Source organism: Danio aesculapii, chromosome 3 (assembly GCF_903798145.1).
Source record: "Danio aesculapii chromosome 3, fDanAes4.1, whole genome shotgun sequence".
Lineage (NCBI taxonomy): Eukaryota > Metazoa > Chordata > Actinopteri > Cypriniformes > Danionidae > Danio > Danio aesculapii.
In genome coordinates, this window is record NC_079437.1 from 60,282,596 (window position 1) to 60,296,305 (window position 13,710).

At 40.5% G+C, this 13,710-nt stretch overlaps 1 protein-coding gene across 1 annotated transcript in view; it reads right to left on the reverse strand.

The window, feature by feature from the left end:
* LOC130221773 (caskin-2) overlaps positions 1–13,710 on the reverse strand; it is a 98,393-nt gene continuing 84,683 nt past the window's right edge. The window contains exons 13-23 of the mRNA XM_056454365.1: positions 13,321–13,500; positions 12,122–12,199; positions 10,952–11,091; positions 10,134–10,197; positions 7,999–8,093; positions 6,122–6,232; positions 5,945–6,046; positions 5,735–5,873; positions 3,704–5,266; positions 3,368–3,620; positions 1–2,921 (exon numbers count right to left, since the gene is read on the reverse strand). Of these exons, the coding sequence (XP_056310340.1) occupies positions 2,825–2,921; positions 3,368–3,620; positions 3,704–5,266; positions 5,735–5,873; positions 5,945–6,046; positions 6,122–6,232; positions 7,999–8,093; positions 10,134–10,197; positions 10,952–11,091; positions 12,122–12,199; positions 13,321–13,500 (2,822 nt within the window). The 3' untranslated portion in view covers positions 1–2,824. The remainder of the gene's footprint in view (positions 2,922–3,367; positions 3,621–3,703; positions 5,267–5,734; positions 5,874–5,944; positions 6,047–6,121; positions 6,233–7,998; positions 8,094–10,133; positions 10,198–10,951; positions 11,092–12,121; positions 12,200–13,320; positions 13,501–13,710) is intronic.

The following is a 13,710-nucleotide window of genomic DNA, read 5'->3' on the forward strand; positions in this document are numbered from 1 at the left end:
CAAAATTACTTAATTCATTTAATACAAAAGGTTAGCAAAAATTAGGACTACCCATATCAGTGTTGTTACTGTATATTAAAACTAATCAAGTACATCACTAGTGTATAATATCAACACGACTAAAGGCCTGTTCATACCAAGATCAATCACTATAATATGATAATAACCACACATCTCATTCCCATGTATCTATCAATATTTATGTTTCACATTATAGTTATTATTCATGATGTGAATGGGCCTTAAAATGGGCTCTAAAACTAGCGCTAAATGCTAAATCGGCCTTCAGTTAAACAAACGCCATTAATTACATCTCGTCACTTGGAATAAAACATCAATTCAGACATATGGCACAGAGGAAGAGTGTGGAAATATCCCACATCGGACACATCAGATCGTGTGCAAAAGTAGAAATGCTACTTTCCATTAGCTTAGCTGCAGGATCAGTCTGTTAGCGTTAGCGTCATCCGACATTTGACATCAAATAAAAATATACATATGCTTTGGTACAACAAACAGGTTTGCTTCCCAATCAAATATACCTTTAGTGTACAATATACATATCTGATAAAGTTTAAATACTATTTTTGGACTAATATAAGTTTAAAGACTAATAAAAATAGTTCATGGTTCCTGCTTTAGGTGCATTAAGGCAGCGTTTCAGCATTCATGTTCCCTTTAAAAGCACACTTTCATTCAACAGAACGACGTCAGTCATGAGTTTTTACCTGGGAAGTCATTAAGAAAAATGAGGGACAAGCACCTCCCGAAGGCTGTTTACCTGCTGAAATGTATAAAAATCACATGTAGTCCTTATTAAACAACATTTTTGAGCTTAAATGCTTTGGAAAGCACAGTCATTGGATGAATTGTTGCTTTACACAACTCTATAAAAGACAGTAGTGATTTGGATTAGCATGATGACTATAAATACTGATAGAATTGACACTTTTGAGTGAACATTGACTTTTGTTTTTAGTCGAAATATCTAAAAAAAAAAAAAAACAGAAGCACAAAAAATGACAAAAAAATTAAATAAAATAATAATAATACATTGTTTTATGGTAAAAAATCCTTTTTAGTTTAATAAAAGGATTTTCAAACGAATATAATATATTATTAATATTTCATTTTTTTTATACAACAGTTCTGTCTGGTTCTCGAATCTGATTGGCTGATAGCCGTGCAATATTCTGCAGTAACAGCACTTGTACGGCCTCTTCACCCTTGTGTATTCCTCCACCCACATAGACTGACAGCAAATCAATAAACTCACTACAGTTCGACAAATATTGCAGCTGTTGGACAACATAATGTATATTTGAGGCTTCTTAAAGCGATAATGTAGTTGTTTAGATTATAACTGTGCAGTTTATTTATAAGGATAATGCTGATTTTAAAAATTCATAATTTCGGAGATTCAGCGAGTCGGCGGCCATCAGCCTGCCATACCGAGCAGTGCAAAGGCACATGCACCACAAGATGGCGACAGAGACCGCATAATAAGCCCTTAGAGGAGAAAAACTCAATTAAATTAGAAACACTACAGCTGATCAAATCATTATAAATCAGGTAAGTGACATTCTAAGTCGATCCTTTGTATGTTGTAGTGCTGTATTTATACCATAGTAATCCGCTAGAGTTTGTTTTGGCTTATTCTGGGTTAATTATTGTGATCTTCTAATTGCAACAGAGTAATACTGGGAAATCTCAGTAGACTGATGGCATTTCATGCTGTTCAGCTTTATAATCTTAAAATGTCAGCAAAAACAGTCGTCACTTTAGACATTACGCTAGAGAATCATTCAAACACTAGCTCTAAAGTGACGCTGGTAAATTAGTAACGGACTGTTCTGACGTCAGCTGCAGATGTGAATGAATGGTGGAAGAAAGTAGTTTTGAGACTCTCCGTGTATGATTTTCTTTTTTATAAACACGATTATGCCGATGAACTGTTGTATAAATGCAATATCACACTCGTAGCAGTGCCATATGGCTGTATATCGGAACTGCAGGGGCACAAAGGCACTCAGCCTGCGGCCTCGAGCCAACAGACGCCTCCCACCAGTGCCGATATACAGCCATATCGCACTGCTACGAGATATTGAGATATACGAGATATACGTGATATTGCTTATATATATAAATATATAATATATATATTTTTAACTTTCATTTTGTTTATTTTTTTGATCAAATAAGTCAAAAATAAGTGAGTTTTTTCCCCTAAAATAAGCTAAATGTGAGTAAAATGAACACATTTCAAACTTAAAACAACATTATTTAGCCCAATCACAGATTGTTGTTCTCGCTTTACGAAAAATCTCACTTAATTTTGACGTATTATTCCTGAAAAACAAAACAATATGTTTTACTCGTCATGAAACTGCTTCTTGATTTAGGAGTTTTTAGATGTTTCGACTAGTAAACTTTTTGGTGAAGTGTATAAATGTGTTGACTCAGTGTAGCGGTGTGAAATGTATATTGCTTTAGGAATGGATCTCCTAAGTGCACATCTTTCATCTGAACAGTTCATTTGGGTCATGCTTGGTCCACAGTCCAGCCCCCCAAACACATTAAAATAACAAGACAAAAAGAAACACACGCATATATATATATATAAACAGTATATGCTGGTAAACTGAAATAGGAATCAACAAAACAAGTAGAGATCAGTGTCTGTGTGGTCTTTAGAAATGGAGATCGGCAGAGATTCGTGTCTGAGAGTTCTCCTCTGCTTGAAATGTAAGGCAATCGTGTAGATTTCTACTCTCCTGTTTCTGGGATGTCTAAAACATGGTTAAAAAAAAAAACCCTGATGACTTTAATCCAGCATGGCGTCCAGCTGATCGGCCAGATCATCAAACATGTTCCCGATGTCATCCAGAATGTTCCCCGCAGACTTCACCACATGAGAAACACTGGAGGACACAGACAACAGAAGAGTTCAGTGAGACTGAGAGCGAACGCCATCATCAACACTGTGAACTCTGGTGTAAACTGAAGAGTATCAGACAGGGTTCTTATAACTTTTTAAAGGTGCCCTATGATGAAAATCTGGGTGTAACGATTCATAGTAGAATAATAAAAGCTCAGAGATATGGATATGGGCCTACTGTGAGCCTCAGACACCACTGTTTCCTTGTTCTCATGTAAATCCCATAAGTGTAAAACCCTGGAAGACATTGGGCCAATCAGAAGACAAAACAAACTGACTCCTCTTGCTCACCATTACTGTTTGTTGTCAAAACTGACAGCTGGAGGGGCGTGGTTAAGTATGTTAGCCACGCCCAATAGTCATTTTTCTGGGTGACTATTAGTATTCACTATTTAAGAGTAAAGCTGGAGTGAAAAAAGCATCTCTCACCCCACATTGTTGTTGTTCTCCAGAGTCAATTTTCTCTCCACTGCCTTCAGGGCTTCCTCCAGGGTGGAGCTGGTCTTCTCCAGCCGCTGGTGCTTCAGTGTTGACCCCTGACCTCCATCCGCAGGAGTCTGAACATTTCCTGAGGTCACCCCCTGAGATGTGTTTTCTGCTGAAGGGCAGTATGGGATTGGAGATGGAGGCGCTGCAAAGGCCACACTCTGAACAACACTCAGAGTCACGCTGGAGCCAACAACTGCACAACAGCAACACAGAACTTATAGTTATTGCTCAATGGTCAAAACACTTAAATCAGGGTATATAGATGTGCAGACGTACCTGTTGGATGTGCGGGATCAGGTTGAGAAGTGTGCCGTGATAGACTCAGAGGACTGGGAGGTTTTGGGGCAAGAGGCGGAGGTGCTTTCACAGGTTTGGCCTGAAGCTCCACATAAGGCAGACTCACATCGGTTTCACTGATGCGGAGCTTCATTGTGTCCTGAGATCCTAAATCCGACGATTCCCCAGACACTGCGTTCGGCTGCTCCTTATCCTTTGGCTTCTGCCGTCTTTTCACAGTGTCGGACTCTTTGAGATTGAACTCTGGAAGGTCGGGGGTTTTGACTGGTTTGGCTTTCTCCGGACACTCAGTGGTGGTGGCGGTGGTCTCCATTTTGAGGGGTCCTCCAACTTTGGGCCTCTGTTTAATAGTGAGGTTGCCTTCCTCTGCAAACGGGATGCATTCACTGGAGCTGTTCTGAGGTGAAGACGAACTCTCCAGTCCTGAATCCTTCGTCCCGTCATCTTCCTCCGAGTCTGACTTTGTGGCTCTCTCAGGATCTGCTTTGCCAGACATTGGTTTAGATTCGCTTTCACTCAGAGGTCTCTGTTTAGACCCTTCAATCACACTAGTTTTAGTCTCCTGAAGGAGCTCCACAGTAGGCACAGGTAGGACTGTTTCTAGCGCCGCAGCTATACTCTTTACACTCTTGCAATTCTCCACTCCTCCAGAAGGTGGAGACTCGGAGACGGTTTCAACACTAGTGCTGCTGCTGCTGACGGAGCTGAGACGTTTAGGAGGTGGAGGAGGAGGTCCTTTGCGCCGAGCCCTAATTGCAAAAGAGTGACTCCGTCCGACAGATTGCTCTGGGGCGGACTGAAGACGTGCTAACTGTCCTCTGGTAGGTTTTCGGCTCAGCGTTGCATATGAAGGCATAGTTACATTAGCAAGCTGAGCCGCTTCACTATCATCGTCATCATCTGGTTCGCCATCAGACAAAGCATACCGGGATAGACTCTGCGTACGTTTCTTGGACACGCTAGGAGAGTGGCGATCAAGCGTAGCACTGCTATATTGTGCACGATGATAATTGAGGACTTGCAGATTGGGTTTGGCTGTAATTGTTGGATATTTAAAGCTGAACGGGAGCTGCTGGGGACGTGGACCCTGATCTCGGCCTTCGGGGATGTTTCGCTCTTTAGCAGGACTGCTGTCGGGGCTCGTTAGACTCTCTCGTGAACGACTATATGGAGCTGAAGTGGACGAGGGTGTGCTGGGAGGCTCCTGAGAACGTCCAGACCCTCGAGAGCGAGTGTCGATGCTCTCCTGACTGGAGGACATGCCTACTGCACTCTTGATGGCTAGTCCATCTTGGCAGCCGCTGTATTGCGAGGACATGGCACTCTGGAGCTCTGTGCTCAGCTCGCTGTCCTGGAAAGTCATCATTTTGGGCGTGTGGGGCGAGGGGAGGTCACTGCTCTCAGAAGGGGGCTCGATTGTGACCAGGTCAAGGGCTGCGGGTGTTTTGCGGCGCAGTGTGCCCTGTCCAGATTCAGCCTGCAGAAGAGCCTTGTGGATATCACACAACTTCTTCACTGCAAGCATTAGCTTCTTTTGATGGCCTGTCAGAGGGACACACACTGATTTAGCACTTACCGTACACCACACATCAACTTAACACAAAAACACATATAATTTACAGGAGAGTTAACACCCTGTCCCAATAGGCAAGTTTTATTTCAAGTAATCTGACCACACAGAGTGAAAAGCCTGGTTCACTTGTAAAAACTCTATCTAATTCTTGCTAAATTTATAATGAATCATCTAAACCAGTGTTAGTCTAGCTTAGGGGTGTCCAAACTTGGTCCTGGAGAGTTTAGCTCCAACTCTAACCAAACACACATGAACCAGCTAATCAAGCTCTTACTAGATATACTAGAAACTTCCAGGTCGGTGTGTTGAAGCAAGTTGGAGCTAAACTCAGCAGGACACCAGCCCTCCAGGACCGAGTTTGGACACCCCTGGTCTAGCTTATCTTTTAATTGGGTAACCCTTTATTACAGAACTTCTGTGTTTCAGTCAAAGCTTACCTAGTTTGGTGATGCCAATCTCCTGTAAGTCCTCCCATGTGAGATCTCGGACAATGTTTATGGAGTCGTAGCCGTTTTCCGAGAGTTTCTTATGATACTGGGGCAGACCTATGGCACTCAGCCACTCTCCGAGGTCCTGCTAAGAGAAGAGATTTTACTGTGAGAGACCTGAAGACCTCAAAATCTTCAAACTGGCAGACAGTAATTTACCGGTGTGTACTCCGGGAGCCAATCTGGAATGCTGAGGTTGCCGATCTCCAGGGAAATCTTCTTGCGGTGGCCTGGTTTAGTCACGCCGATCGCTGTGAGATCCTGAAAAAGGATGCATTATACTCTCACTCAGCATCAACACAAACAGCTCTTTAAAGAAATCTGCTCTGAGCGCACCTCAGGGGTCATCCTGCTGATGGTGGGCACATCGTAGCCAGCGCTGAGGAAGTTTGCGGTGTACTGCTCCAGCTGAAACTCACTCAGCCACTGATAGATGGCTTCAGCATCCTGCCAATCAATAAAGACATGACATGAAAATATGATCATATCACCCCAATTTTATCCTCCTTACACTGGCTGTCTGTTAAGTTCTGTATTGATTATAAAACATTGATTCTTACCTATTAAGCTTTAAATAATCTAGCTCCTGTTTATCTAACCAAACTTCTGTCTCGATACAATTCAAGCCGCTGTTTAAGATCTCAAAACTCAGGGCTTCTAGTAGTACCCAGGATACTAAAGTCCACTAAAGTAGGTCGAGTGTTCTCATATATGGCTCCTAAATTCTGGAATAGCATTCCTGATAATGTCTGAAGCTCAGACACACTCTGAGATCTCAAAACTCAGGGCTTCTAGTAGTACCCAGGATAGCAAAGTCCACTAAAGGAGGTTAAGCATTTTCATATATGGCTCCTTAACTCTGGAATAGCCTTCCTGATAATGTAAAAGGCTCAGACACACACTCAGTTCAAAACTGGATTAAAGATCTTTTCAGTAAAGCATACACATAATGCATCACATCCAGGTGAGTAGACTTGACAAACTAACTGTCGGACACATAACCACGAGGCTTATTACACCAGGCACTTTGTTTGAAATACTTCTGGTAATGGCAACTAATAACTCTTTCTGATTTTAATTGAAATACAATAATGTGCACCTTTTGTAAAGCTGCTTAGAAACAATAATTATTATAAAAAGGGCTATACAAATAACCTTGAATTAAATTGAACATGAATTCACATGAAGGTAACTAGCAAAACCACATCAGCCAACACTGCCGTTTTTTCATGGGAGTCTCCCATATTTCACACCCACCATATATACTGTTCGTCAAGTTACCAGATATTGTATGAAGCTCGTCACCTCACATAATTGACAAAAATATTAAAATCTCGAAGCATATTTTATCTCAATCTGGCAACATATGTTACAACGCAGTTGTGCTGTTGATTTCTGCGCAGGTGGTGGATACGGGATTAAATTAGATTAGAGGTAGCAACGTCAGTAGTAGCAGATACATACTATTGAATATAGAATTATTAGTCCTTCTCAATTATTAGACCACTGTATATTTGCACATGTTACACATATTTACACATAATAGTTTTAATAATTCATTTATAATAACTGATTTATTTTCTCTTTACCATGATGACAGCACATAATATTTGACTAGATATTGTTCAGGATACTAGTATTCAGCTTAAAGTGACGTTTAAAGGCTTAACTAGGTTAATTAGGGTAAAGTTAGGGTAATAAAGCACCTTAAAATGGGCTTAAACAAATTAAAAAATGCTTTTATTCTAGCTGAAATAAAACAAATACGACTTTCTCCAGAAGAAAAAATATTAGAGGAAATACTGTGAAAAATCCTTGCAGTCAAAATGACCACTTCAGTAGTTCTACACTGTTTAAACTCTTCTTACGGTCTTAAATGTTCAGCTGAATCCGATGATCTTTTCTAGTCATCTCAACTTCTAGTCATCAGTCAAACAGACTAAAAATATGTATAATTATTTAAAAACAAATTGGCTGAAACCTGCTTTATTTTATTAAAATAAGTCCAAGTAACATATAAACATTTTGTTGTATTATTTTTTACAGTGTAGTGTTACACCTGCTCTTATATTCTCAGAAATCTGCACTTCAGTATGCACCAAACAATGCAAGGCAAACTGGAGAAAGCCACTGCATTATTTACATTACAAAAATGACTTGCTGTTTCAGAATGTGTTCATGTATGAGTTGTGAAATGTAATGTGCGTTCATACCTTGCCCTCGAGCAGCTGTTGAGGACGGACGAACTGCTGAGAGAAACCCTGCTCTACTGCCCTCTGTGTGGGCACCACAGGCCTGCGCGGAGCTCCTTCAAAATACATGAGTACTCATGTTAACATATGCACACGTATAATCACCCGACAGCATTTTTCATACTTCATGCAGTGCAATGATGATCATCTATTTTAAAGATGACATTAAACATGCATTTTTTTATTCATTATTTCAAGATTTAAAGGTCCTGTGAATTGAAAAGTGTATTTTTGTGACGTAATTTCAACTGAAACATGAAAAGAGGGCGGGGCATAGAGTAGTTCCTCCCCTTTATATATAAAAAACAGCCAATAGCGTTTTTTATTCATATCACCAGCGAGAGTGGTTGAGCTCAAGTGAATAAAGTAAACAGCAAATGGGAAGAAGGGGGCGGGGCATGTCAGATACTAGAGAACATTTGATTGGTCAGAAGATTTGGTGAGAAACTGAAGTATAAGGTAAAAAAAATATAATTTAGCTCTGAATGAAAATGTTGTCACTGTTTGAGCTTATGGATGTCTTTAAGACGAGCAAGATTAGGAAAGTAAGGAAAGGAACTAACTAACATTTATTAAACTTACTTTGAATACTAACTTTTAATTTCACAAGGACTTTAAATGCAAATGAGCTGCTGCTTCCTGCTACGAAAACACCCGAGTGCCTTAAATGCCCTAAAGTCTTGTCTGTTTAAACTCCTGAGGCAGTTTTCTGAGGGCACAGATAGCTGAAACTGTAATTGTGCTTTTTCCATGCTCAAACAGTAACGTTAAACACGTACGAAACGTTAAAGTGTAAAAAAAACAAAATAAAACATAATTGACCATTATAAGTGTAGCTATTAGGGTTTGGGGTGTCAAAATTAATTGTTTCTTCGGTGCACCGTGATGCAGATGCTTAAAATTTGGTATTGATTCAGTAATAGATTCTAACCGGTTATAACTTACTGACATCATTTATCTCATATGCGCTATGTCGCGGTCGAATACTATGGCGAAAGAGTCGAGCGAGAGTAAATAAAATGCAGAAACTGTGCACAATTCACTGCGTGTGTTTACGTTACGATAATATTTACGTTTGTGCATACTTACGTTCTGTGAATGTACTTGAGTGTGTTTGATACATAGAGTGAAATTAAAGGTACAGTTCATTTATCTGACTGCTTGTATTAAAGAACAAAATTGTATTACAAATGCATAGAAAATGTTATACATATAAAAATTATATATATATATATATATATATATATATATTATATATAAAACAGTCAAATATAAAATTCGCCAATGAAAGCATCGCCAATGCATCGAGATATCGAATTGAACCAAATCGATGGCATGATAATTGTAACCGAACTGTAAGACCAGTGTTGGTTCACACCTCTAATTAGGGTTGTCCAAAGTCTCGAGTTCGCTACCAATCGGTACTAACATTTTCAAAACGTCTATTTCTTGCATACATATGAGCACAGAACAACTTAACAGAGATGCCTGTGATTGGCTGTTTAAGAATAACAGAGATTACTGTGATTGGCTGTTTAATAATAACAGAGATTACTGTGATTGGCTGTTTAAGAATAACAGAGATTACTGTGATTGGCTGTTTAAGAATATCAGGGAATACTGTGATTGGCTGTTTAAGAATATCAGGGAATACTGTGATTGGCTGTTTAAGAATAACAGAGAATACTGTGATTGGCTGTTTAAGAATAACAGGGATTACTGTGATTGGCTGTTTAAGAATAACAGAGATTACTGTGATTGGCTGTTTAAGAATAACAGAGATTACTGTGATTGGCTGTTTAAGAATAACAGAGATTACTGTGATTGGCTGTTTAATAATAACAGAGATTACTGTGATTGGCTGTTTAAGAATAACAGAGATGCCTGTGATTGGCTGTTTAAGAATAACAGAGATTACTTTGATTGGCTGTTTAAGTAAGTGCTCATCAGTGATCAAATGTCAGCAGGAAATGGACGTTTCTGAAATTTCAGTACTAATTGGTACCGAACACGATACTTCTGACAACCCTAGCAGCTATGGTATACGTTTCAATATGGTCACTGTGCTGTATTCAGATGCAGGCATTTAACATTACCTGTGGATGCATCAGGATGGTTGTTATTGTCTGGCTGTAGTAAATCTGCAGCTGCTGGTGCCGCCTGCGTAAAAAAATTATAGAAAATGTCAGAAGACACTGTAGCTATTAAAACTTGACATAAAAACAAGAAATACAAACTAGAAACACAGCAAAACAGTGAGTCCAGAATAATCCACTTTCTTCCTAGACATATCATTAATGAAGATGTAAATTAGTACCCTGGAATTATGATAAATAAGACTGAGTGCAATGTTTTTGGTAGCATTTCTGAACTTTGTACATCTCTGCATCTTTTGCTGTCTATGGAGGATGAGGGAGCTCTCAGATATCATCTAAAATATTTTCTAAAGATCAACTAAGATCTCACGGGATATATATATATATACACACACACACACACACACACACACACACACAATATTTGTTCACAGTGAATAGACATTCTATTATGTAAATACAAACTTTAATTTTGGATTTATTTGTAATATTATATGTAATACACACACATATTACACATAATACACACTATTTTGTTACATAGAAATTTATAAATAATTTATATCATTTACATATATATTTTATATCTAAATATAAATAAACATTATTTCAAATATATGCATGTATGTGTGTATTTATATATACATAGTACACACACTTAAATAATCTCAAAAGAAAAATGTTTAATTTGGATGCGATTAATCGAGAAAGAAAGAATGAAAGAAAGAAAGAAAAGAAAAATATATATAATGAATAGTAAATAAACATAAATAACTGAAACTGACCCTATGACTGAACTTCTCAGAGTCTGTTCTCACCTTGCTGACGTCAGGGATGGTGGCATGCTGGTGCTGTTGTGCTCCACTGGGGGCGCTGTTGCTTTCTGTGCTCTGCCCACTGCCTGCGCTGCGGGTGCTGCCCACACTGCCAGTGCTGCCCACGCTGTTTCTGTCCCCGGCTGCAATAGAAAAATATCTATCAGTCCATGCGATCACAACATGACCGGGATTATGCCATCACAGAAGCCGTCGGCACCACCATGAGGACTCTGTGCCCACTGGGACGGGTGGCTGGGTTTCTACTCAAGCAGCAGGCAGGATGGGTGAGGGGAGCAGGGTAAAGCCATGGAGATTACAGATCACAACACAAAATCAGGGTTCCCACTTTAATTCCCTGACTTTCATGACCTATTTACGATTATTTTTGGACAAGAGTGCATGGCCATTGCAACGGAAATGTGTTGAGACTTCTAGGCTGCGTCTAAATTCGCATCCTTCCACACTATATAGTACGCTAAAAACAACACCTCCGCAGATTCTGTCTGGCCCTAGTAATACATGTATTGTTCTAATCGTAATCTTTCACCCTCAAAAGTTCATTCATTCATTCATTTTTCCTTCGGCTTACTCCCTTATTCATGAGGGGTCGCCATTGTGGAATGAACCGCCAATTATTCCAGAATATGTTTTACGCAGCGAATGCTCTTCCAGCTGCAACCCAGTACTGGGAAACACCCAAACACACTCAAATTAACACACACTCATACACTATGGCCAATGTAGTTAATCAATTCCCCTATAGCGTATGTGCTTGGACTGTGGGGGAAACCGGAGCACCCAGAAGAAACCCTCGCCAACACGGAGAACATGCAAACTCCACACAGAAATGCCAACTGACCCAGCCGGGACTCAAACTAGCAACCTTCTTACTGTGAGGCCACAGTGCTAACCACTGAGCCACCATGGTGACTCACTTTGTTGATTTCAGTGAAGTTAAATACATTTTTTAGCCGAGTATGATTGAATATTATGTTGAAATTCCAAGACCCGTGGGAACCCTGCACGGCCTGCTACACTAGTGGGTGTTAATGCTATGCTTCTGGAGACAGATCTGTGTGGCGTCTGACAGGCCAGCCAATCAGGCAAGAGGGTTTGTCAGCCAGTAGGGGGCACAAGGGGGGAGCGTTTCAGCAATGCAGCGGTTCTTACCAGCGCAGGAGTTCCTCAGAACCCACACGTCCTCCATGCTGGGCGTAAAGTGCTGGGACAGACTGCTGGGAGGAGCACCTAGCAGACACAAACACTTTTTGGGCCACTGGCCATGTTTTGTGTGGGGTAATGAGGGAGTGCGTGGCAGGGATGGTCCCAAATGCAAATTTGCAATGTTTATTTTGCTGGTTCACATAGTTGTTGTTAAGATGAATAATGAATCCATGCAAGTTAATCCACTGAAAACATTAGTCTGTTGTGGTAATCTTCAATCAAAGTCGGAGCATTTCCTTCTGTGTTTGAAGTGGCGGTGCTTCTGTTGACGTCAACCTGAGGGTTTCTGTAGCAACTGCATATCAATAGCCTCTCTTACTGTTAGTTTGCTATGATGGAATGATGCGCAAAAGAAAGCCCTGCCCCCTACTCAATATTCCATTTCAGTACATTAACATACTAAAATAAGTGTCCTTCCTTTGAAATAAGTGTCCTTTCTTTAAAAAATGTCACGATACTTTCTGGTATTTATTGCAATAACGGTATTCATCAAGATATAATTCATGAGTATCCACTGAAATACAGAAAAAAAAAGCCTGATTTAAACTTATAAAATATCTTCAAAGTGTTTCATATTAAACTCAAGTCAAATGCGGCACCGCGCAAACTGTTCGCTCGAGTCTCAAAAACAAAAAATGTGCGTTCCATCAGCCGAAATCATGTCGCACGCACCCAAAGCGAACCTCCGCGATGACGTCACATTTGCCGTGTGCACTCAAGCGAACTAGCGGACACGTCGATTATAAACCAGGCTTAAGTAATATCGTTATCGCAATACTCAACAGTATCGCACATCAAAACATAATTAATAAAAATAGCATCTTTCAAGAGAAAAGTTATATCGTAAGAAATATCGTTTTCCCAGTACCGTGCAGTATCCCCTATGTCAGGGGTCACCAAACTTGTTCCTGGAGGGCCGGTGTCCTGCAGATTTAAGCTCCAACCCTTATCAAACACACCTGAACAAGCTAATCAAGGTCTTACTAGGTATACATGAAACACCCAGGCAGGTGTGTTGAGGCAAGTTGGGGCTAAACCCTGCAGGGCACCGGACCTCCAGGAATGAGATTGGTGGCCTCTGCCCTATGTAATTAGATCGCGGAAATGTTAACGATTAGGTCTTGGTGATAATGCGAGTGTTATACCTGTGTTGCTGCTCAAAGCGTTGGCGTGGGGCAGGAGCAGGTGTGGGTTAGGGGTGTACAGAGTGTAGGAGTCGTCGGTTTGAGGCGCACCGCTCAGACTCAAGCTGGGACTGAGGGTGGGCCTGGAGAACAGCTGCTGTCTGTGGCTGGGCAGAGATGCGTGTCGAAGCAGGGTGCCCCCTACAGGACAATACACACACATGACAGGAGCAGCGGGTTAATGAAGCGGATGGAGGTTAGAGATGAACACTGGCTGCATCTTGAAGAGAACAAGCCAACTTGTTGACTCGTAATATGTTGGTGACAACAATTGTGGGTAATTCCAAAGTCAAAAGAAGAGGGAAAATATGGCACACTGTCGCTTTAGCTCTCAAAAGACAAATTTTACTG